The sequence below is a fragment of the Hyla sarda genome, chromosome 9, assembly GCF_029499605.1.
Source record: "Hyla sarda isolate aHylSar1 chromosome 9, aHylSar1.hap1, whole genome shotgun sequence".
Classification (NCBI taxonomy): domain Eukaryota; kingdom Metazoa; phylum Chordata; class Amphibia; order Anura; family Hylidae; genus Hyla; species Hyla sarda.
Window position 1 is genome coordinate 33,907,386 of NC_079197.1, and position 26,940 is coordinate 33,934,325.

Below are 26,940 nucleotides of genomic sequence, written 5' to 3' on the forward strand. Positions count from 1 at the left end.
ATACATGATTACAGCTGATTCGTATTATATTAATGAATTAATTATACGTGAGCATTAACTTTCAAGCTTTTTTATGTACATCTTAATGATTTTAAAATATTCACTATGTCTGTACTTATTGGTACTCTTACTTATGCACTGTTTTGGGTTGATATTGTATTCTTGGATTGTGATTTTTAATATTTTTGCACTGTATTAGCTAATTTATTGTTTGATAAATGAGATCACATGTTTTGGGTATATATACCCCTGAAGTATTGATTGTCACTATGCTTGAAAAAAGCTCTAGTGTAGAGCTGAAACGTTGCTACTGGAGATATGATTTGGATAAATTCACTTGTTGATTGGAACGCTGTTGGAGTGCTGCGCCATTGATTTCTGTGGACTATATATATATATATATATATATATATATATATATACACACACACACACACATGGTTGAATGTACCTGCCAGTGACAATAAAAGCCCTTGTAGTTTATTGCATTTTTACATAGATTGAGCACATCTAGTATTTGTAACACTTTGTAATACCCAATGCTTATATTCTACCTCCTCTTCCAGTACTGCATTATGGGTGCTTTCCATAATATACCCTTAAAGATTTGCATAGTTTATATGGCTGACATTATCACAGCTGTAGCAGACACCAGTATTGACTGGGAATATAGAATTACCATAGGTAAGTTTATTAAAGATGTGTATCTAAATATATATTTTTACTTTATAGAGATAAAGGTCAGTGTATCCTTAGAAACTAAATGCAATTTCTATGTGAAAGATACACTTTATAAATTAATGACTTTCTGGGATCAAAGCTATAAAATTAGCAGAATATCATCATGTAATGTATGGACACTTTAGAAATAGAAATCATAATGTACAGGAACATTAAAGCCGCTTGAAAGTATAGATAATATTCTGTCTGTCAACTCACTGTATATATCAGGCAATATTTACCCTCAATACTGAAGATTCAATGTGATGAATATTATAAGTCAGAACAAAAAAAAATTACTTTACTAGAACTAAAAAATTGGACTCGGTTTTCAATTGTCCCTGAGCTGGTGAGTACAGATTTACTGTCAGCATGTCTCCCATATACTGCATACAGAGAAAAGGATGTCCTACTTCCTTATATTTCATTGGCACACCCTTAGAGGCAGCAGCAGCATGAAGAACATTATCCAGCAGTACTGAGTAATGTAAGTGGGGGAGATATAACACTTACTGGATCTTTGAGTCAGATCTTTGTCTTTGTGGCTCTGTTTCACTATGCAACTTCCTCCCTTCCCCCTCCCCCTACCCTTTCCATAGACTTTTATGGGCAGCATGTATCTGAACCTCAGTAAGCTCTTTCAAGATTTTGCGTTGAACTGAAAGTGAATAAGGCGAAACACTCTTTGTGATTAGATATAGAAGATTTGCACCTTTCTGTGTTTTGTGCCCGTCCCTGGTTTTATTTAAAAATGCTGATCAAAACGCTGCATAGAAACACAGTATAAGATAACCTGTCCTGACAGCTTGGGAGAATAGCATTTCAACACTGTTCACCTTTGGCCTCCCTGCTTATCATGCTTGCTGCACTTAGACTATCAGTCACCACTGTCTGGGTAGGAGGGACTGCTTACTGTTCTTCAGACCTGTCAGGTGCCGGGAAATGTGTGTGAGGTCCAGGGACTTGACCAGTTCTCTTTAAAGTCAGTGCTACAGGACAAATGTCATCTTTAATGCACCGACCTTTGTGGACCTGTTGTGCCACCTACTGGTTTGGCATTTGGCCAAACTTGGGAGCGGTGTCTAAGTGTGCTCCTGGTTTTCACCATTATCCCGCTCCAGGATGCAAAGCTAGACTTCAGCTGCAGGGGAAGACACCAAGTCAGTACCGCAAGAGTGGTCCCAGTTGCCAAGCATTGGTGATACAGGTAGGTGGGGTGAGCTGATGCTATAGAGAAGAGCTGACTTGGTGTTTTAGCTGAGCTGAGGAGCTCAAATGGGGCCAGGTGGAGCAAGTTTAAACAGCAGAGGAGTGATTGTCAATCCAGATCATGCACAGGATAATCAAGCATGTACAAGGGATGAGGCAGAAGAAGGTTTGCAAGTCAGGAATAAGGATACAGACACCTTTGCTCAGGCACCACAGGAAGGTAGGAGTGCTCTTTTATAGGTGGTGCCTGTCGAGGATTGGAAGAAGGCAGCAATCAGAAGCGCACGCTCTATAAGAAGAGGCACGTTCATGCATGCGGCCCCTATGGGATGTGACAGTGCAGAAGAGAATGACGTCCAAGGCCTACATCAAGGCAGAGGAGCTGCATGAACAGCGAGGTAAGCAGTAGTACATGCTGCAAGCCAGCAAACTACAATACCCTTAAAGGGTATATCTTGTTTCATTGTGGTGGAATAGTTCCTCAATTCCTCAGTCCTGGGAAACCTGTAGTCCACTGTTAAAGCAAGCAGTATATGGAGTTGTAGGAAGTCCTATTTACTTTCATTACAATATACTTTTATCCTGCGTGCGCAATAGTTGAGTTACCTTTTAAAGGTGGCATTACACAGAGAAGTAGGCTAATGGTTGAACTATTGAATGATCACTACACTGATGCAGAATACACATTTTAGTCCATATTGCTCATTACTAAGGGTTTAACTATGGGGGTGCAGAGGTAGTAATTGTACAAGGGCCCTGGTGCCTAAGGGGGCCCCTAGGCATATCTGCCCCATATGAGACCAGTATTAAAAATGGCACAGGGTCTTTTTAACTTGAACTGCCTCTTTTAAAATGAATAAGCTACGTACCTTACTGATCCTCACATGGCCACACATCCACATATGGTAGCATCTTAATGTGAATGGGTACCTTAAAAGTGCCCATACAGCTTGTCACAAGTTGGCTGAACCTGCCGACTTCAACAGGGTCTACAGCTCTCTGCTGACAGACTATGTTGGGGAAAAGAATGATAGGACATGCTGGATTTCAATTGCCAAACCTTTTGTCCTCTCTCTATTGAGAACACATGAATATTGAGCCATGCCAAATGTTTACAAGTATGGGGAATTCTGGAGAGATAGCTGTCGTTTGGCCACCAGTTATTGGAAGTGTATGGTCACCTTAAAGGGAATGTGTCATCAGAAAAGGACCTATTTTTTTAAATCAAGTTTTTATGATAAACATATTTTTTTAAGAATTTCTGGTGATGTTTTTTCTAATTTTCCATATATTCATAAAATCCTAAAGCTAAGCTGAGACTTCCTGTTCTTTATGTGATGTTAAGAAGGAACTTTATAGCGAAAGGTGACACCAGTATATAGATAAGACAATAGAAGCTCAGCCTCCCCTCCCTGTACAATGACCTCTGCACAGGTCAGCGAGGATGCTTAGATACCTTTCCCATACAAAGAATAGGGGCTGGAGATCATTGTGTTTGTGTCTATGGATCCTTTTGTAAAGCATATCACTAAATGCTGTTAAAGATGGGTCAGGCAGGATGGCAATCCCCCAAATTTAAGGTACTAAAAATAAAATTTCGATCAGAAAATAGGAACTGATAAGAAAAAAAAGAACATGTTTAAAGAGTACCTGTGATCAAACCATATTTTCTTAATTAACTCAGATTATATTCCCCAACTACTCCTAACACCCCTCCTGCCCTTTTCTGAGCTTTAAAAAGTTGTGTATTATACCTTTCCCCTTGCTCACATGGTGTGAGCTCCCAGCAGGAGAAAGTGGGCATTCCCCAGCAGGCACAACGTCACTGAAGCCTCCGAGAGCTGTGCCTTGCCATGCCCCGCCCGCACTTCCAGAGTTTGGGTGGAGACCAAACTAAATATTTGACTTGTGCAGGGAACAGAACAGAGCCACCTAGTGGCCGTTTTTTCAATTACATTAAAAACAAATAGGGTTGAGAATTTTAACAGCAAGTTAATAGCAAAGTGTCTTTAAATGACATAATAAACAATATATTAAAAGTTTAGTTTGGTGACAGGTACTTTAAGTATGAGTAAGTCATAAAAGTAAAAAAAAAATTATTTTCTAAGTTAATACATGGACATAAATAATAATCATTACATAGAATCTGCTGTTGCTGACCACTTTCCTTTAGAGCCATAAAAATATGGATTTGCATTAATTTTCTTAATCTTTCATAATTAATTTTCCAATGGTGCTTTGTTAATAGCCATTATAAGAGAGCTTATAAACTTTTCCAACCTTCCATATACACATGACTGACAGGTGGCAGTCACTGAAATGGCCACAAACCAGAAGTACAGACTCTGCCCTCGCGCCCTTCCCCCGCTCTAATGAGAGAAGTCTGACTCATTAGGAGTTTTTAATAACTAATTAGCAGGACTGGGTCTAGTGGTTTTTATACTAGATGTGAAGGTCCTATACAAGAGGCTGCAGAACATCACAAGAAACATCTAAAAATCACAACAGTGTATAGCTCAAAATATCTACCGTATTTAATTAGGAGTTAAAATAAAATGTTACAGGTGGACGTATTCACGGCGGTAAATGATAGGACACGGATATAAAAATAAATTAAGATTGTTAATGATATGTAGATTAGAGTCAAGTTATCAAACAGCAGGACACAGGTAATTAAGAAGATGAGGCATTTGCAGGTGTCAGCAGTTTCCACTTTCATTACATTAAAGGCTCATACACACAGGTGGACCAAAGCATCCAAATAGAGCAGCTATAGGAGTACATGAGCCCTTTACTGTACTTTCATATGCCTTCGATTTTATACAGAAGCACAATAAGGTTATATATAATTTTTTTTTTTTATTCCGTATGAACCTTCTAGAAAAAGCATGTTCAGCTGTACATCCTGTATGTATGGAAGTCTTCTCTCCAAGGATCATCGTTTCTCAGTGGAGAATATCTCCTTACACACAGAATCTTAATAATGGCTCTGTACACGTATGCCGCCAGTTTGATTGGTGGATCACTACTTTTTTTGCATAGCACACCATGGAAAGTATACACTGTACAAGAGCAGGGACACCTTTCAAAGTCAGGGCTTCCTGCTCCTGTAAGCAGAGGTGGCAGGACACGTTCGCTGGACCAGATGCAGAGCGCTTTACTGTACAGTAGTATAGTGAGTGGCTGTGCCTTATGCAGATCTGCTAATTTACAAATGTTGCTGGGCTGGGGACTCTGCACTCAGACCAGATATCTGTACCCAGGAGCAACTGCTTCTATATCTAATATGAAGAAAAGAATTGTGGAGCACTCACCGGGTCACTTCAGTCAGAGGCTTCTTTATTGAAAGCTCTTACAGGTTACAAGCAGGGGAGCAGGATGGTGTAGACGCGGGGGTACACAGCTGTGTACCCCCGCGTCTACACCATCCTGCTCCCCTGCATGTAACCTGTAAGAACTTTCAATAAAGAAGCATCTGACTGAAGTGACCCGGTGAGTGCTCCACAATTCTTTTCTTCATATTCGATATCTGCTTACCTTTGTGTAGTAGCACCGAAGAAGTGTCAGGCACGGCTTCTATAGGACTGTGTAAAGCAAGTGTGTTTGTGTCCTGCATACTGTGCAGCTCAGGGAAGGGGCCGAGACCATCGTTCTTGTGTTGGATATTTGCCTCTGTATCTACTTTTCATATTGGCCTAGGGTGCCATGGAAAGTGACTTTTTTTTGTATCTGCTCCTAACAGTAAGGTTTATGATTAGATTGTATCTGCAACATTTTTTTCTCAGGTATCTAGCTGGAACATAAATCTAACTTGTCTCCTACCACCCGTCACTCCCAAGCCTGCCATGGAGGTTTCAAAGGAACATGCCCCTTCATCATGTGTGCAGGTCAGGCTGTCTGGGAGTGTAACAAATACAGAGCTGGAGGTCCACAGTTTACTGTCAGGGTGCATAGCTTAAATCTTCTAGATATATTTATTAATACTAAAGCTAAAGAATAGGCAATTCTCTTCAATAAATCTATTAGGATCTTTGTTCTGTTAATTAAACTTTTTTAGGGTGAACCCCTGCAGGGACAACCCAAACTAAGAACCCCTCCATATCACAAGGTTCACTCCACAACTAAGTGGCAGTTTTAGATTTAAAGCACAGTCATATCTTATGACTTGTTATAACTAACTGGTTCTTAGTTTGGGTTGTCCCTGCGGGGCTTTACCGTAAAAAGTTTTTTTCACTATATTATTGTGCCTCGGAGTTGTTTTGTGTAACAGTTTATTAAACTTCAAGTGACTCATTCCAACATTCGTAAGAGGGACACATAGTAACCTCAGAAAGTAGAAAAAGAAAACAAAGGTGCGCTCCTAGTGTAGAGGTCTAAGGTAAGCGGGTGCCCCCCAAAAAATATATGTATTAAGCCTACCAGAGGTTCTTGTGCTTCGGGCACAACACCGTGGATTGCATGTAGAATCGCAATGGAAGCAGAGGTCAGCTAGTCGTGGCGTCCTTCTCAAGTGGCTCTGGGTCACTTCAGTGTGTGATAGGCATCAAGTGGATAGAAATCCGAAAAACAGGACTTTACCAGGCACTTCTCCTCAAAGGAATGACAGTCCAAACCACACGGGATGGATTCAGGAACAGTCAAGTTTATTGGGTGCAACAAAGTTTCGAGTCCGAACAGGACTCTTCGTCAGGCCTTTCCCAGTTATATGATAAGCCCCCAGTTTGTAGCAGCTCTCACTATGATGACGGGCTGGTGGATTTTAAGAATGAGCAAGAAGTGAAGGAGTTTCTAGACAACCTGGGCACAGAGTACTCCTATCAGTGCCACCGATGGAAGGACGCGGATGGATATCACCGGTTAGCAGAGTATTTGGAGAAAATCAAAAAAGATTTTGAAGCTACAGCAAAGGTCTTGAAGACAAACTGTGAGCTGAGTCATCATAGTGAGAGCTGTGGGGGCTTATCATATAACTGGGAAAGGCCTGACGAAGAGTCCTGCTCGGACTCGAAACTTTGTAGCACCCAATAAACTTGACTGTTCCTTAATCCACATAGTAACCTCAGTCTTGTTAAATCTGCCTCTTTGTGCAATGGACAAAACAATGGCGCTTTACTACTTTCATGAATCCTAGAATGCACATGGTAGAAAGGGAAAAAGCCCCATTACAGAAAAAACTGCCTTGGAAGGTATTATCAGTGGTATTACCCACTGATAATAAATACCTTCCTAGGTCATTTTTTCTGTTATAATTTTAAAACCTTTTATAATGGACATATTTATCGCATATATGTGTTTGCAAGTTTGAAATAATTCTAAATGTTTTGAGCACTGTTTATAGAAAGTCTTAGACTAATTTTAATATAACTCTGACCCCGTGTTCTTCCGGGTCAGCATCATGACGTCATTATCCCTTCCGGGTGCCCTATATGTATAAAGCTACACATGGTATTATTGTTTTATTAAAAGGGGTACTCCGGTGGAAACCTTTTTTATTAAAATGAACTGGTGCCAGAAAGTTAAACAGATTTGTTAATTCTATAGAAAATCTTAATCCTTTAAGTACTTTTTAGCAGCTGTATGCTACAGAGGAAATTCTTTTCTTTTTGAACTTATTTTCTGTCTTGTCCACAGTGCTCTTGGCTGACACCTTTGTCCGTGTCAGGAACTGTCCAGAGTAGCATAGGTTTGCTAAGGGGATTCTCTCCTTCTCTGGACAGTTCCTTATTTGTGCATCAGGTGTCAGCAGAGAGCACTGTGGACAACACAGAAAAGAAATAAAAAAAATAAAGATTTTCCTCTGTAGCAGACAGCTGCTAAAAAGTACTAAAAGGATTAAGATGTTTTTATAGAAGTAATTTACAAATCTGTTTAACTTTCTGGCACCAGTTCATTAAGGACCTGACGACGAGGGTGACCACTTGAAACGCGTGGTCCCAATTTATCTGAATAAACTCCTTTATTATTTTACTCAGTCCGTTCACATGGTTTATTTTTAACTCCGACCCCCCCCCCCCCTCCCCTGGAGCACCACTTCAGTGGCAATTTTATATTTCCCTCACCCCTGTTACCCTTTCCTTACGGGAAGTCTTTACAGAAGGTGATACCTTTGGAAATAACCACCATTATAAAACTTAGAATGTAATAAAAAAAAGTTCTTCTAAAAATGTTTGTAAATAAATAAAAAAGAACCATATAACAATATTTCGGAAGGATATTTTATTTACATTAAATAATTTAAACATTTACACAGGGAAAATATATGCAGGGGAAATATATGCACCCCCCTCCCCCACCCCCATTCCTGACATTACATCTATGTACAACAACCAACCACTACAAAATTATTAGGTGATCTACTACAAGTTGGTTTACATTCTACCATCTGTAGCAGGGTGATTTAGTATGATCTAACCTGTGTCTCTGCAGATTAGTTGCTTGACTGGGATGTGAAGAAGATTAAATTATCATATACATTATTTCAAGGCACTTAGGTCACACCTGGAGTGCATGATAAAAATGTGAACACCTCTTAGCAGATAAGTATACATATTGAGGATGAACACCAGAGGTACAGATTTACTGCAGCTACTTGTAAATTGGGGCAATCATTTTGAGGCAGAGCAGCTGTTTCATTTTGTACTGTTTCTAGTATTTAAAATAAATAAAAATGGGTTGGGTTTACCTAAGGGGTACAACGGATGTACTACAATTTACACCAGAACCTGGCATAAATGTAAGCAGGAATCTGCACCAGCTACTTCACACGTTCATAGAAGGTTTTCTGCTGCAGGAGATCAACTGCAAGTTTCACTACCATTCACTACAATGAGTCCGCTGCCGGCAATCTGCCAATCTACTGCTATCTCGGATTTTCCGCAAACCTATTGAAATGAATGATAAAAAATCTGCAGCAGGTGACCTGCTTCAAGTGTATGAACATGTGAACCTACGAACTTACCCTTACAAAGCATGAGCAGTCAAAAATCTGCCACATTGTTTTAAATGAAGAAATCAGAACCAGTAGAGCAACAAGGATAAATGCATGCGTGTTCTCTCTTGGCTCTGTGTCACGTGAACAAAACAGTCTTATATTTTAGTCAATGGGACAGTCCTGCTAACATAAACACAGAGGAAGAAGAGAAGTGCATGGTCACATGCCTCTCACCCCACTCATTCTAGTGATCGTTCAGGTTCTGAACACTCAGTTCCGATTAAAAGAAAACTTTTGAAATAGCCTTAAGACAGGTCAATATTTTGTATATTATGGTGGGTACACTTTAAAGGGTTACGGTCATTAAAAACAATTGAGTGGACCTGACGAAGAGAGTGTTTCTCAAAACGCGTTGTCCCAAAATATCTTATTTTAATCTGCGTCCTTGCATACTTGTAGCACGGATCATGTGCTCACCTAGGAATAGCCCATTTTTTTATTTTATTTTTGGGACCCATTCTGTTCTGAAGCAGGATCGTCCTTTCCAACTGATCTAGGTCGTGGTTACCCGCCGGAGTCTACACCGAGCATTACATGCGCTGTTAGGTGTTGAGCCCTGAACCCAACGTCGTAAAGGTAAGCAGCACATCTGCATTCTCTGTCATCCCGAGGTAACGGCGCCAGGTAGCGCCCTGGCTTTGTTGGTTTTTCTTCACATACTCAAATTACTATTCAAATTTCACTTTTAAGTTTGAAGACCTGGATTACAAAATGGCTGTTTTTACGATGTGGCTCATGTATCAAGCACACTTCAGTTTTGCCAAGTATTTTTCTTCTTTTTTTCACTCCTGGTGACTTCCACCATGTTCACAGTGTGAATATTCTAATTTCAGGAGCCAAATCTTCAAAGTTGGTTAATTCTTAGTAGGATATATTTGTTATGTAGAAGTGCCCTTTTTTCCCGAGGCAACTTTTTACTTTGAAACAACGTTTCTCAACAAGATTATTTTTTTAGGTTTCTTTAGCCAATTTAGGACTATTGTAAAAAGGTTGGGATTGAAGATTTTTCTTGAGGGACTGTTTTGTTGCCTATTATTTCTCTTAGTTCTCCTTTTGTCCATGTTTTTCACAGTTTGTTTCCCTCCTCAGATCAGTCTCTCTGTAGGTGGCAGCTTAAGGACATTCCACATTTCCACCCTAGCTCCATCCTTTTCTTGACGACTAGGACTATATGTCCCCTGTGTGGCTCTCTTTTTCCTCATTGTTACCAGAACAATCGCGATGACAAGTAGTAGTATCAGAAGCATTCCGGTTCCTATAGCTGACCCAAGCAGAGTGGAGGCTTCGGCTTTTCGGATTAACCGTGGTTTCTGCATAGAACATAAAGGGGTGAATACAAATACCAAAAACACAGCAAGGATTTTAGGAGGCTTTGATGAAAAACAAGATCTCTGGATCCAGCTTACAATCAGTTGAAGGGGCTGTGGAGGTCTGGCTCTACATTACGTAGTGGCTGTGCCTGGTAATGCAGCTCAGTATAGGTAAAGGATCAGCCTGTGCTCATACAGCACATATTGAGCCTCAAAAATACACTTGGATTTACTAGCAAAATGAACCTCTAATTTTAAAGGGTTATTTATTGCTTTTTGAAGAATTTTTCGTAATTTTATGAATGTAGATATACTGTATATATGCATGTAAATCGTGCTTACATGGCTGTATTATGTCTAAAATAAGTACATTGAATAATTAAGATATTGAGAAAAATTATGGGATCTATGCAGCATTTTCCCCTTCGGTTCAATGGAAAAACAAACATGGATGAAAATAGCTGTATTTTAAGGAATAATACAAACACAAAAATCTGCAAACATAGCCTTGGGGTTCATTCACACATATTGTATCCGCTGCAGGTTTTATACTGTGTTCTACTATTTTTTTTTATATTAATTGAACATCAAATCCTCAGTGAATGTGGTATGTGTGAATGCATCCTTATATTGGAATATGCATGGTTGCACCTCACTTGTTCTCCTTAAGCATTGTTGCAGTGCAAGACATAACCAGTGGACATGTTATCGCTATTACGCTGCCTTAAAGGGGTACTCCAATAGAAGATAAATGTTTTCAAATCAACTGGTTCCAGAAAGTTAAACAGATTTGTATATTACTTCTATTTAAAAATATTAACCCTTCTAGTACTTATCAGCTGCTGTATACTACACAGGAAGTTGTATAGTGTTTTTCTGTCTGACCACAGTGCTCTCTGCTGCCACCTCTGCCTGTGTCAGGAACTGTCCAGAGCAGGATGTTTGCTATGGGCATTTGCTTCTACTCTAGACAGTTCCTGACACAGACAGAGTTGGCAGTATAGAGCCCTCTAGTCAGACTTGAAATAACTACACAACTTCCTCTGCATATACAGCAGTTGATAAGTACTGGAAGGATTAAGACCTTTCAATAGAAGTAGTTTACAAATCTGTTTAACTTCCTGGCACCAGTTAATTTGAAAACATTTGTTTTCCACCAGAGTACCCCTTTAACCGTGAGTCATCATAACAGTCTCCGGAGGCTTCTACCCGCCCCCCCAGCCTTGATTCATAGATCTCTCCTTATACATAAATAGAACGTGATCTATCAAGGTTAGCCGGGCAGGCAGAAGCCACCCAGGATCACCCTGATGATTTGGGGTTCAGGCAGCATGATAAGGATGACAAGTTCCCTTTAAAGGGGAACTCCGCTCCCCAGCATCTGGAACATTTAGTTCTGAACGCTGGGTGCGGGCTTCCGTGGTCGCCCCGCCCCCTCATGGCGTGACGTCACACCCTGCCCCCTTAATGTAAGTCTATAGAAAGGGGGCATGACAGCCGCCATGCCCCCTCCCATAGAATTGCATTGAGGGGGCGGGGTGGGACATCATGGGGGCGGGGTGTGATGTCACGAGGGGGCGGGCTACCACGGAAGCCCGCACCCATCGTTCGGAACTAAATCTTCCGGACGCTGGGAAGAGGAGTACCCCTTTAACCCTTAATATGGCAAAACTAACTATACATAACCCCATATTGCCATTTGATGTTCTGAAATGTTATCCTGGACATTATTACCCAAATTCGGTATATAGCCTGTATTAGTTGATAGTGAAAAGTGAACACAAATTATCAGAATGTTTTATTCGAGTTCATTCATTTGCTGTTGCATTTGGCACTTCATTTACAGTGTGTGTGATATTTGGGCATTGCCCTCTTCTTACAGTACAAAATATACACATACATTATCATACAGTTTATACAAAGGCATTTACAGAGCTTAAATCCAGTGTTCATACAGCTGTAGCTTTTAATAAATCAACAATATAAACCTGTAGGGGGCACAGTTTCTCAGTGGTCTACTATCACAATGTAAAGCCTCATGCACATGGCAATCCCGCGTGTACAGAATGTTCCACAGGTCAGAAGTATAGCCTTGTATTGCACGTTGTGCGTTACTTCTGTAAGAAATACTTTTAGGACGGAGTATGTATGTAGTATGGTTACACTGACCACTTTTTTTCTGTTGTACGGTTATCCATTATAAAAAAAAAGTGTGCCTCTGGTTAAAGTCAGAAACACATGATGGTGATATGGTATTTGGGATCCATACAATACAGATGCCCAGGGGCGTCACCAGGGGGGGGGGGGGGGCGGATAACGGGGCTATAGCCCCATGTGTACTGCTAATAACCCAGGGTCTCACAGGGGCGATTATTTTTTTTCTTGGCTGTGCCGCTTCTCACCGTTGCGCCGCCTCACTGATTTAAAGTGGCCGTGGCGCAATAGCACAGCGGCCACTTTAAAACAGTGAGCCGGCTGGCCGGCCAGGGTCTCGGGTGTGACGTCATGCAAGTGACGTTCCTTCACAGACCCGCGCAGGAGGATGTCAGTGACGTCACTAGTCAGACCACCGGAGATAAGCAAGGTGAATGTGTCTCTGTGTTTGTGTCTGTCTGTCGAGGGGAGGACTATGCTAATGTGGGGAAACTACCTAATGTGGGGAAACCGCCACCTAATGTGGGGAATCTGGCACCTAATGTGGGGAAACTGCCACCTAATGTGGGAAATCTGGCACCTAATGTGGGGAAACTATGCCAATGTGGTGAAACGGCTAACTAATGTGGGGGAACTATGCTGCCTATCTAATGTGGGGGAACTGCTGCCTGTAGATGTAGGAAAACTACAACTCTCAGCATGCTCAGACTGGGCTTGCTAGGAGTTGTAGTTTTGCAATATCTAGAGGCACCTTGGTTGTAAAAAAAAGAAACCACTGCATTGAAAGGCTTCCAAGGCAGTGTTCCACAACCAGGGTGCCTCCAGGTGTTGCAAAACTACAACTCCCCGCATGCTTAGACAGCCAAAGGCTGTTTGAGCATGCTGAAAGTTATAGTTTTGCAACAGCTGAAGGCACCCTGTATGGGAACCACTCACCTACTGTCATACCGGGCTACCTAACTTATCTACATACATGACTACTTACCTAAAAAACTGGCTACCTGGCTAGTTACCTACCTACATAGATGACTACTTGGCTAACTATGTGCTCATTTTTACTGAGCGGGACACCAAGGGTGCATTTTTTATAGAATGGAGGCCTATTGATGGGGAGGGCATGACACTGGAAAAGTGCAAAGTCTAACATGTTTGTCCTGCAGATGCCGAAGAGATGAAGTTTTGGCTGGAAGAAGCAGTCATGTTGGTCTGATCCGAATGGAGTAGAAAAGGAAAGAGGATGCCGCTGATCAGAAAAGACGCCATCTGTGAGTCCCTAGATGTAATTTTATGGCTATGTTCACACCTGCATATTTTCTGCTGCATATTTGCTTTAGTACCACTGACTTTAAGTGGTAGCAAAACCTGCTACAGCAAATCTCCAGCAGAAAATACACAGGTGTGAACGTACCCATAATCACTTAGTGTTCATATCAAGGCTGAAGATTTATTGCACCATATAACAAAGTGCTTTGTTTTATGGTGCAATAAATCTTCAGCCCTGATTTGAACACCGAAACCTTGGAGTTGTGTTCTTACTTTCTTTGTCTTTCTGTACTGTGTACAGCTGGTATCTACCTCTATATGGTCCTGTATATAATCACTTATATGGTATACAGAGCCTGTGTACAGCTGGTATATACCACTATATGGTCCTGTGTACAGCTGGTATCTACCTCTGTATGGTGAATGTATTTGGGAATATGGTCTTTGGTATAGTTTATTTTATTCAGTAACAAATATAGTGTTATTAGTCAGTGGTAATGGTGGTCGTGGTCATTGTATGGCGGTATTATTTGTTTCTACTGTTGACACACAAAACAAGCAATGTGCACATGTTTCATTTTGTTTGGAGATGCTGACCATTTTTCTTTTTTTGTACTGGTATTATTGGTATTAATTTTGCTTAGATATGGTCACCAACAGTATGACTGTAATATGTATGGAGATATTATTTCTCCTTGTATACTGTGCGCAATTGGGTATGAATGAGGGCATGGTTAGGGGCGTGACTAGGGTGTTGGTCAGGGCATGGCTTGGGCTATGGGCTCTAGCCCCTGGTCTTTTACAGACCTAGCAATACCCCTGCAATTATGGCCACATTTATAAGGTCCATTCGAAGCATACATACAATAAGTAGTACCCAGCTTGAGGTTGTTTCTGGGTCGTCTTATACAAGACATCTTAGCTAATCCCAAATTAATAGCAATGTGTGTATATATACAGCATATCTGGTCTAGTCCACTCAGACAAGTCAATACAATGGCCCAGATTTATCAAACTGTGAGAAAAAATAGTGATTTTCCCATAACAACCAATCACAGCTCAGGTTTCACTTTACTAGAGCTCGTTAGCTGAGCTGTGATTAGTTGCTGGGAGAAAATCACTTTTTTTCTCACAGTTGGATAAATCTGGGCCAATGAACACAGGATTGGCTACAGCTTCAACATTTGTGCGTATACACTATGTATATTTCATATTGGGAGTCATTTGTTTGAAACTTGTAGTCAGAGAGAGCTGTGAATATAATCTCCTTAAAAACATTAAAAACATAATTTGATAACAGCACAAAATAAAATCCAGTGTAATAGGTCTATATCAATTTGAATAATCTCAAGAAAACAACCAATAAATAGAAGTTTGTGGGATTGGTGGATATCTAGGTTATGTAAGCCTGGTTATATAATATAGTTAGAGATCTACAAATCTACAGTACAAATCAATGAAAGCAAACCTGAAGCATTGATGGTCTATTCGTTCCATCTAGAAAAAGAAGATCCGCTTTCCAGATGCTCCGATTCCCTCTTATGACTTTTCCAGGGAATCAAAGCACTTGAAAATAGGATTCTGTCTACAGTTTTTGTTCAGCTGATCTGTACTGTAAATTCGCTCACCTCTGGTCATCAGTATTCAGTGCATTAGATTGGTTTTACAACACTGTAATTTGGCTGCATTGAATGACGTTTTCTCATGAACAATTCACAATCCAGAAGATCGATTATGATCCCCATCATGATCACCGATCACATACTGCCCATTTAAATTCAGTCACTATTGGGCATTTGTGCTGCCTTTCCATTCAGTTCTAGGAGACTGATCTAGATATCAGAGTATTCCACAGAATAGACAGGAGCTGCGGGACATATTCCCGGTCAATGTTACTTTCAAATGTGGGATATGGGAAACTCATTCTTGTGATCGATGGGGGGGAAGAATGGCTGAGCAATCGGATACTTGTTACCTATCCTGTGGATAAGTGATAACTCTGGTCATCACCAGTTCTATGGTGAACCTAAATGATGATGGTTCTAGTGGCAGGACCTGGAAGCATATTTGCCAGAAGTCCCATGAAAATCTATAGGACTTCCAGCAAATAGGTCTTCAGATTGCTTTAGTCTTGGGGCAAGTTTCAGGCTCCAAAGTTACCAGTTGAAAAGATCTCTTGCCACGAGGATCACCATCAGATGTATGCTTTATGGCCTTATTTCATGGGACAACACATGCCAATCTTGTAGCTCAGAGCTTGTTCACAGAACCTATTACAAGGCTTGAGTTCACTGGATCATTTATGCGGCCCTTTACGTCCATCATTTGTTAGCACACATTCCCTATTACAAAGGGAGATGTGCTGCTGGCGAACAATGTATTATTATTATTTTTTTTTACTCGTCAAAAAGAAACAATTAGGTGGCAAACACTAATATTGCTGGTCCTGTTACACAGCACCACCTGGTTGGCTGATGAGCACCCTATGGGCCCTTAGTTCAGTTCAGTTAAACTGTTGAAGGAAAAGAGTCTGCAGACATAATACAGACACCAAAATGCAACCAATTTACAGTGTCAACTGAGGTGCACACTGAGATCAGCCCATGATGTAGGCCCATAGACGCACCCCAAATGACATTTTTTTGCTACTCTATTCGCTTTTCTCAACTATCCAGTGGATGAATCTATGTTATAGCAGCAGAAGTCTTTATATTGTCTTTAAGGCAACTGGTTTCAAGAATATCAAGCTCATCGTGTTATTCTTCTCACATCTTTAAGCGATATCCTAAGGTAGTAAATGGAAATGCCAAAACATTAATTGAGGGCAATATAACATATCTTTCTCAATTGGGACTGACAGCGCTTGTCTTTCCATCCTAGTGTATCGACAATAAGGCAGGAGAAATGTTGAGGTGCTTTGCCTAGTTACACTACAGCTAAAGCAGCAAAACTACACAGTCCCAAGGCACAAATGGGGTAAAAATTGTCTCTCAGAATAGGAGATTTCCATGTCCTATAAAAATATAATTATAAAACACAGGCACATCCAGAATGTTGCCCTCCAGATAGTTCAGGTATAACAGAGGTCTCACCTATTGAACAAGAGGGCTCTGAATATTTATCACATCTGTACAGAGATCACAGGCAAAGGTTTATGTCGGCTTCGTGGCCTTCACCTACAGTAAACGTTAGGCAGAATGGTTTATCTGGAGGATCGCCACAAGTCTTGTGTTCCTTGTCTTGATGGATAAATGAACAGTAGTAAAGACTAGCTGCCCAATACAAAGAGGAACCAAAAATAAGTCAAAGATGTCACTGTCCTCATGATGTATAATCCACAAAGTGATGACAAAGTTGTCACCCGTCACTTTTCCTGGTTCATATCAGCCGCTCTTCAGGAGGCACTTTTAGTACACTATCCATTTCTAGCCGGGCGCCGGCCACCTCCTGTGCGCTCGGACTGTACGTGCCTTCCGACTGTCTCCTCTTCCTTGCTGTCAGCACCATGAAAATGGCCACAATAATAAAGAGAAGCAAAACCCCACAAGCTACAGGGACAGCAACTCCAAGGAGAGGGAAGGGGAAGGCCAAGGCTGTATTGCTTTTCTGCAAGAAATGAACATGGTATTATATGACAGGAGCCCTATCTAAACGGTACAGGATACATTGTATGCTTAGGAAATAAACAAGAAAACACAAGATTAAGTTATATTCGGCTGGACTTCACAAAAACTGATATTAGCCAGATGCCACTCTTATCTACCCAAGTATAACTTTGGCTAATGTGCTCACATGGCCATTCAATTTAGAGGCTAAATGGCTTAACCCACTAACTTTGGTGGGACTGGCCAACTATGTCATGTGTATGGGGTTGTCTGACTCTACCACAACAATAGATATTAGGGGAGAGAAGCATTGAAGGGTGCTGGATTTCAACATGCCTGACCCATTATCCCCACAGGAGATGAGCTGCTGCCAAAAACATATGCACAATTGTCAAACAGGTGTTATGAGCACCTTTAGACTTGTGAAGTGTCATAGCAATAGGTGAAGGTCACCATTGCAGGAAGGGGTGGGGGACTTTAGCCTGATGCTGCGGATCCCTGGAGGAGTACCACAGCCAAAACAGACCAAAAGGAAAATAAGTGACTGAAAAAGGGACCAAATTACTGGAATGCCAAAGTTCTCTAATCACAGATGATGTCACCTATGAGTCACTGGATGTAACTGCACTGTAATCACTTATATGGTCCGCAAAACCTGTTTAGAGCTACAATATACAGCCACTTGGTCTTTCTATAGTGGTTTTCATTCAGTAACAGTATTTTGGCATTATAGAGTGGTAGTGGTCATGATGTGGGGTGGTATTATTGGCAGTATTAGTTTTTGTTTAGTATGGTGACTATTACTATAGTGGTACAGTCTTCCTGAAGGTTCTTTCTACCTAGGTGAGTTTTACACACTTTTCAAGTCTCACAGATAACACATTTATGGAATCTATACACAATGAAATATGAGGCCATTGGCCGGTAGGTAGAAGGATGGAGTATAGGCTTTGCACTGGGTCTGGAATTTTAAAACTTGTTTACTGGTCTCATAGACATAGCTAGCATGAAAAGCCACATTAAAGGGGTTATCCAGGAATAGAAAACCAGAGCTAAATTTCTTCAAAAGATTGTCCCACACCAGTCCTCAGGTTGTGTGTGGTATTACAACATTGCTCCATTCACTTCAATAGAACTGAGCTGCAATACCACACCCAGCCTGAGAACAGGTGTGGTGCGTTTTTTTTTGAAGAAATCAGCTCTATTTTTCTAATCCTGGATGATCCCTCCAAGGACAGCCCAAACTCCAAAATATTACAAAGTACATGAGAATCTGAGACAAACATTGACATGCATCAGCTACATTTGGAGAGAATCCTTGAACAGCACATACATAAACATGCAGGTTATACACAAAGTCTGGACACCAAACAACGAGCAGTCAGGTCGAGCCCCACATTAGGACCCTTAAAGGGGTTATCCAGTTCTAGACTATCAATATTAGATCAATAGGGGTTAAACACTCATCACTCCTGCCAATCAGCGCTGTTACAGCTTGGTTAACAGGCATAGCTCTATACTTTAGTAGTGGCTGTGCCTGATATTACAATGCCATAGAGCTTTGTCCCAGGACCCGGTGCAATAAAGAAAACTGTGTCCCAGTGTAATAAAGGAATGTGACCCTCCATACAGGGACACAGTTTTCTGCTTTACAGCCCTCTCCCTCGCACTCCATCCCCGCTACCCTTTCTCAGGGGGACGGGGACAGAGTTTCTCCCACCCGCCCGTGCCGCACACATCCACCATCCACCCGCTAACTGTTCCAAGACTACAACCCCCAGCATGTTTTCGCTGTACGGGCATGCTGTGGGAGTTGTAGTCTTGCAACAGGTAGAGGGCGATGATAGATATGTGGCACGGGCGGGCAGGAGAAAGGCTGTAGAGCGCTCCTCTGGCTGCACTCTGTCTAAGTGGTGTAGAAACTGTGTCCCCGTCCACCTGATAAAGGGAGCGGGCTGTAAAGCAGAAAACAGTGTCCCTGTGCAGAGGGTCACATTTTTCTTCACTACACCAGTCAGCAGATGTTGCCCTATAGAGTATGCATTGTGTATGTGCTGAAAATTACTTTACAAAAGAAAATTACAAAATGTCCAAAGCTATATGATAATAAGAACCAAATAGTCCCAGGGGTGTACGGCATCCTCTGGTAGTCACTGAGTTCTTGGCTGTATTCACACCTAATTCAGTATGATTGATGGCTTGGGCACCACCGCAGTCACCGCTCTGCTTACTGAAATCCCACCCAGGCCATAAAGCAGCCTCTGGCAGTGTGAGATTAGAGGGAGCAGTGCGGTGACATCGGAGGTGCCCAGGGTGTCACACTAGAGTAGGCTTCAATACAACGTTGAGCCTCCGAGACTACCTGAGGATGCTGCAGGCCCCTGCGACTACTTTGTTTTCATTACCATTCCTTTAAAGGGGTACTCCACTGCTAGACATCTTATCTCCTATCCAAAGGAACCGCTGCTGGGGCTCCCCACGATCTCCGACAGCACCTGACTTTCTAAACAAATGGTGGGTTCCTGCGGCAGTGGTCATGACGTCATGGCCACGCTCCTTGTGACGTCACACCGTGCCCCTTCCATTCATGTCTATGGGAGGGGGCGTGTCGCAGACACGCCCCCTGCCATAAACATGAATGGAAGGGGCTTGGTTGTGATGTCACGATCACGGCCTCCAGCTCAGAGCGTTCTGAACATTTTGGAGCACCGGAGTGCCCCTTTAAGTGAATGGGACTAAGCTGTAATACCAGGCACAGCCTCTACTGAACAATAGAGCGCTGTGCCTGTTAATAGAACGGGTGTCATCCTCTTTGGAGCGTTCAGTCCCCTTCAAGCAGCTGTCTAATCGGCCAACCGCCAAACTATTTTTACATTCTAGATAACCCCTTTATTACATCCAGAAATAAAAAGTGGAATCAACGCAAACATGCAAGATTACATCCCACTGCGGTAGATATCATCACAGTAACAGATAGGTTGAGGTTTCCTGGCAGAAGATCTAGGTATAGAAGTGATAAACAATTCTTTGTGTTAATGAAGATTTCACAATTTCAGGGGACGTAGAATGACATAATGTGATTACACAGAACATGCAGATTGTTAACCAACACATAAGAGACGTGCAGATTCCTGACAAAAGCAACAGCAATGAAGGAACTCTGGCTAGCGTGATCCCAGCAGGTGGGGGTCACACGTCTGGAGTGAAGTCACATGCATTGCTTCAGAAAGCTTAGTAATGTGATTTGTGAAGCAGGAAAGGCTCATATGGATCATCGTCTGCAGCTTATCAACCACCTACCTCACAGCGAACCCCGCTGAAGCTGCCATTACAGATACACTTGTAGTTGTTGACTGAATCCTGGCATGCCCCGCCATTGAGACATGGGTTAGGCTCACAGTCATTGATGTTAATTTCACATCTACACAGATATAGAAGATCAGAAATATTAGTGAGAAGATAATTTATCCAGATTTTTGGTACAATATAAATTCGTACAATAATAATGTTACACCAAAATAGGCCTGGTAATGCATACTGCACTTAGAAGTGTCTTTATGTAGACCGGAAAGATTAGGGCTCATCTACTATATTCTGTCTTTCATTTTTAATTCAGCAACATGCAAAATATATTTGCAACTTGCAGACAATTTTAGCGATGGTCCCATTCACCTTAATGGATTTGCACAAACAAGTCCTTTCAGATGTACAGAACAGATTTTTCAGTCTCTGAAAAGAACCTGGTATGGAGTAGGTGGGGGTCGGCACTTCTGTGATGGGTGGTGCAAGATGATGGTTTAATTCATAATAGATGTATTAATGGTGGGAAACCTGTCCTATGTAGATACACTCTGGGCCCAAAGAAAACCAAACCCTGTAGACCCCGAACAGGATCAGGGGTGTAAACCACTTAAACTATAACCCCCCTCTTTTATACATAAAACAATCTAGTATAATCCTCCAAAATACTAGTTCAGAAAATCTGAATATTTAAAATACATAGAGGTCCTTTGATACTCGCACTGAAATGTAATCGTAGAGATAGTGTAGTGCCCATCAATGTATCAGACCACTAATTTTTAAAAACATATACACACAGCTTCCCCTACATGTTTCTTGACACCAATCGTGTCATCAGGGGTATGAGGCTTATGATGTGACTAGTGTCACGAAACATGAAGGGACGGATGTGAGGGAGGTGTAGTTTTACAACAGCTGGAGGCACACTGGTAGGGAAACACTGGCCTAGAGCATTATCCAATAAGCCTCCTGCTGAACAGCTCTGCTAGATGCATTAACCCTTTCTATGCCAGTAAAACTAAATAAAAACAGATCATCCCCTTAACACCGTAGAAGATGTTTGGATGTGACTGATGGATTACTGAGATCTTTGTTGTTACTAGAATATTGTGCATATTTGTGCACAATTTAAACAACTGATCAAAAACATTACACACTGTACTGCAATGTATATATATGTTAATAGTAGATTTACACTTTTTATGAGCATAGTAGATAAAACACTTTGTAGTGAGCCAAGAATCATTGCTTTGTAATCTCAAACTAGTAACCAAATAAAGATAAAATCCCAAAACTAGAACCTCTACTGCGCGCTAATGTAAGGACCCGATGATACACTGAACAAAAAAAAAAAACAAACATAATAAAACTTAACTATTTGTCCACCATGAACACGTTTTTGGTGAACTGGCTCCTTTCATGAGATCATAGGATGTGAACCTGATGAAGGGGGACAGGTTTTTGAAAATGGAAAAAAAAAAGACATAGTTTTTTTTCAGTCTGTTATTCGAGTCCGTGTTAGAGCGCAGTATAGGTTATTTTTTATTAATTTTTTTAGATTTTTCATTCTATCAGAAGAGCAGAACAGAGTGTAATCTCAGTGGGCACAAAGAGGCTATCCAGGGTGGTATTTTGTTGGTGTCCATGTTCTATTATTGTCTTACCTCTGTCAGTGTCCTGGATCAAATTATTTAGCACTATGTAAAAATGATGCAATGAATGCTCCAGCATTAGAGCAAGGGCTTTCCCCCTGGTCATAAAGCAGTCATACTTGGCTCACCACAAAGTGTTTATACCACTTTGCTCATAAAAAGTGTCAATCTTGTATGTACGCCAAAGCTACTAAAAGTTTTACCTCTTTTACAAATAACAAGGAATACTCTATTAACATATATACATTGCAACACATCATATGTAATGTATTTGATCCATTGTTTAAAATATTGGTTGTATGACAAGTTCAAATATGAAAACGCCTCCCAGATAGTAACAACAACGATGGCACTGGCCAAATTGATATAGTGTCATTACAGAGGGGTATGTGTCTTCATTTAGCTTTAATAGCATAGAAGGAGTTAATGTGTCTAGTAGAGGTGGAGATCGCTGTTAAACACGGAGGCAGATTGGACATTTGCCCATGGTATTTGGCAAATCATTTCTATTACAGAAAGAATTACCCACTATGAATAAACCTTCCCCTCACCAGCATTAGAACTAGAAGACAACCTTCCTGATCTTATAGAATATATTAAAGGAGTTACTTTATAAACAAAAAAAATGTATCCCCTATCCGCAGGATAGGAGACAAGTATTAGATTGTGGGGGGTCCGAGCACTGGGGCCCCCCTGCGATCTCCTGTATGGAGCCTGGCTCTCCCCTGGAGTGGCGCGTCATGACCTCCGCCACAAGCGGGAGAACCATTCAGCTATCTTCCGCTCTCCTATAGAGATATGAGACTACTCCTTTAAGTTATCTAGAAATGTACAGCATCCTCCCAGTTGGTCAGTTTTAAGGGTCATGCACATGGGTTGTGTATTTCAGATAGATAATACGGTCATGTGGATAAGGCCTTAATGGAGAAGATGTATTAGGCAAGTGCTACATTAGACCTGGGTTAGATTGAACTATAAAATGGTGTCTTTGTAAATAAAGCTGCCAGCTAGAGGAGTTGGTAAGTAAAGATGGGCCATTAGATGTGCCATGAGTGACCCAATACACGTTTAACTATGTCATACAAGAAAAGACCAGCTGACCAGTTTACCACAATCTCTAACTGAGTGAAAAATAAACTCACGATTGGGAAGCCTGTATTACTGCTGGTGATTTATGCAGCTATGAAATAAACGTTCCGTTCATTTTTCATCACGATCACATGGCTAAATACACTTATTTCTACAGGATATATGTATTTTAGTATTGCATTGACTTATGGCTGGTGTGAGGTTCACTTTCACAATTGTTACCTTTTTCCTTTAAATCCTGGCTTGCACGTACAGTTTGCCCCCCAAATTCCACTTTTGCATTTACCACCATTCAGACAAGTAACATTTATTCCGCATTTCTCAGGGGGGAACAGCCATCTGTCAATACAGAAAATGATACTTATTATCATAATCTAGTGTTTTTCTATCCTATAGTCTGTAAATAAGTTAAAACTTCTTTGGATTTGTGAATAGCAAAGCAATTCTAGACTGGTGAAGAGTATGGACACCCAATCAGATTAGGAGAACACATGCACCACTGTAACAGGAATGCACAAGGTCCCATTGGAAAGTCATGTAGATCAGTATTGCCCTTTTGCACCTGTAAAGTGACCTGTATAAGACAGGCATTCAGTGGAGATACAGCAATAAAACTATGGCCATTGAGTTTTCAGTAGATCAGGACATTTGGTAAGCATGAATAAAATGTTTAAGATTTCCATTATGATGAATGCCAAAGCCAACCTTACTAGCTGCTTATGACCAAGGGTTTAGTTAAAGTTATTTCCTCCATGTTATCAGGTCTTTTAGACAATCTAGTGACACTTACTCGCAGTATTCCCCAATATAGGAGGGCGGACATTGACACGTGTAGCTATTCACACCATCTACGCAGATTCCTCCATGTAAACAGTGATGTTGCTGACAGTCATCCACATTGACTTCACAGTTTATGCCGGTGTATCCCGTAGAACAATTACACCGATAGCCATTCTCTAGGTCATAGCACAATCCATGGGCACAGGGGTTGGACTTGCACTCATCAATATTGAGCTCACAGTAAATGCCCTCCCACCCTGCTGCACATGTACAGCTAAATGTATTGAACAGATCTTGGCATTCTCCACCATGCTGACAAGGGGTTTTTCCACACACATCTGCCCCTTTACATCCAAGCTCCAGTGACACTTGTTCTTTCCTAATAAAATGTTGAGGAGAAAATTGTTCAGCAAATGGAAGATATAGGCCTCCAATTGAGACTTGTCCAAGGCATCCAGTGTAATGCTTAGCCAGTTTAATGGCAGTGTCTTCTGCTAAGAAACTCAAGATGTCAGCATTGCCATGCAGCACCATATTGCGTCCATTGTCTAAGCTTATTGTCCATTGAGGAGCCACAGCTGTAGGAGTGTTCATCATTATCTCAACTCTGTGCCATAAGGCATCAGAAACCAGCATCTCTGAAACAAAGCGGATTCCTTCCACGCTGTTCCCACTGTGTAAAGTGATCTGCAATTGACTATTAAGAATGGCAATAGATATAAAGTCCATATCTTTGGAGGCTTCAAGCAAAACAGCATCAGTGTCTCTGGTCCTGAAGTCCAATGAAACAGATAAAAGTTGATGTCCAGAGGAAACGTTGGATGTAAAGATCACCAAGCTTTCTTCTTTGAATGTGGCATTGACCAGACCTGCAAATGACAGATGTTAAAATCAGCTTGGCTTAGAAAGCTCTCAAATAATAACAGTATAATACAACATTTGTCTACCAAGTAAAACAATTATATGTCAATGATAAGAATATTTAAGAAATGAACAATCCATACATGTATACCCTCCAGGAAAGTCCTTGCAGGTTGAATCCGGGGGACATGGTCTCTGCTGACACCACACCGGCTCTTCACACGTTGGTCCAGTGAAGTTGGCTGCACACTCGCAGGTAAAATCATTCCAGGTCACCGTGCAGGCGCCATTATTCTTGCATGGGCTGGACTGAGAAAATTAAAATGAAATTCTATTAATTTCCTGTATCATTAAAGGGGTTGACCAGTGGAACCAAATTGTAGAGTGCTAGCTTGGGCTGACATGAAATTTTGATACTCAACTGTCCTTTTTCCCTGCCGCATCCATCCTGGTGGTCCTAGCTGAGCCACACTTCCTGCTTTTGTTAAATCAAGCCGATCAATGACAACAGAGGTGATCCACCTTCACCAGTGATTGGATAAGCCTTTCCTACATGTTTAGCTGAAAACAGGAAGTGCTGCTCCGCTGGGATCAGGTACAGTAAAGATGGATGTGACGGGGGATAAGGACAAGTGAGTATAACTCAAGGAACTACAGGCAGATGAGGAAGATGCCACCATCCCCTAATAAAATAGATTAAAGGTTTCATTGGTTCACATGTTTAACTGATGCAGTGTGATAACTGCTTACATCTAAACAATTTAGAGAAGCTTATTGCACAATGATCCAAAACATGGAAGCGTAGTATGGTAGGGGACCAGATGATCCCATACACCAGGCGCAGCTATACTTTACTTCTCTGCAGCCTGATCACACTTGAGAAGGATTCTAGGCAGTCAGAAATGCAGTGCAGGTGTTAACAAGCTGAACTGGCATCCAACACATTTTAATGCAAAGAATACAGTGAAACCTCTCAAAAGACCACCTCTTTGTGAAGACCATCCCTTTATCCAAACAAGAGTTTGCATAGTCACCACCCCCATAAAAGACGAACGTTTGATGCAATTTTGGGTGGTCTTCTTAAAAGTGGTTTCACTGTATGTGGCTTTATATGCTAATTATGATCACGTTTATGACCACTTGCATGAACCTGTTAAATAATAAAGTAAACAGAATATCAATTTATTGCTGCCGATTACTTTCTATGAACAGGAACATCTACTTTCTCTTGTCTAGTATTCAAGTAGAGAGAGCAAGCGGCACAGTGTTCCTGTAAAAAAAATAATGATAGTTCACACATCCCGTCAATACAAAAAAGTGCAACTTTTCAATCTACTCCATGAGGTCTTTCTCATGCATTTGCTTTCTCATGTCTTGTGCTCACCTGACACATGTCATCAGACACACAATCCATTGTGACATTGCTGACTGAAACCAGGTGAACATCATCATCTTCACTATCTGACGGGAAAAAGTCCAAGTGATGACTGTTAATGCGAACATCTTGGAGGCAGCCTTTAAAATATCCACCCCACTGCTCAATGTCTGCACCCGGTGGCATTCCTCCAACAAGTACAGTGTCTTCTGCTGAAACGGACAATGATGGCAGCTCCTCCAACTCTTCATTGAGTTTGACACCATTAATTTGGACAAACTTCTCCATAAATAATATATTAATCATATGCTTTTTGCCATTGCTGATATATTCCTTGAAAGTAAAGGTTTTTGACAAAAGTTTGATGTTTATTTGTCCAGATCTCAGGAAGATTGACAAGTAATCCCCAGAACCATTACTGATCTGTAGTACCAGGCCATCGGGTTTAAGTGTCCTAATAAATGCAGATATATTGAAAGAGTCTCCAACATGTGTGATAGTGAAGTTGGCAAAACTAGGAACATCTTCCCAGAAGAATGTGCCTGAGGTGTATTCTGTGGAAATAGAAAGGAATGAAGGTAAATCCAATGAGAAACAGACAGATGTACTGACGTGATAAGAGCAAATTGCA

At 41.2% G+C, this 26,940-nt stretch overlaps 1 protein-coding gene across 4 annotated transcripts in view; it reads right to left on the reverse strand.

The window, feature by feature from the left end:
* Positions 1 to 8,161: 8,161 nt before the first annotated feature.
* The window catches only part of LOC130290354 (protein crumbs homolog 2-like), a 125,793-nt gene continuing 107,014 nt past the window's right edge, over positions 8,162 to 26,940 (reverse strand). For 2 of the 4 annotated variants that reach the window (XM_056537867.1, XM_056537865.1), the window contains 6 exons: positions 26,319 to 26,863; positions 25,078 to 25,243; positions 24,084 to 24,942; positions 23,516 to 23,632; positions 20,553 to 20,673; positions 11,403 to 17,253 (listed from right to left, as the gene is read on the reverse strand). In XM_056537867.1, coding sequence (XP_056393842.1) covers positions 17,026 to 17,253; positions 20,553 to 20,673; positions 23,516 to 23,632; positions 24,084 to 24,942; positions 25,078 to 25,243; positions 26,319 to 26,863 — 2,036 coding nt within the window. In that variant the 3' untranslated portion in view covers positions 11,403 to 17,025. Of the gene's footprint in view, positions 10,231 to 11,401; positions 17,254 to 20,552; positions 20,674 to 23,515; positions 23,633 to 24,083; positions 24,943 to 25,077; positions 25,244 to 26,318; positions 26,864 to 26,940 lie in introns of those variants that run through there. The other 2 variants (XM_056537866.1, XM_056537868.1) reach the window with 2 other exon arrangements.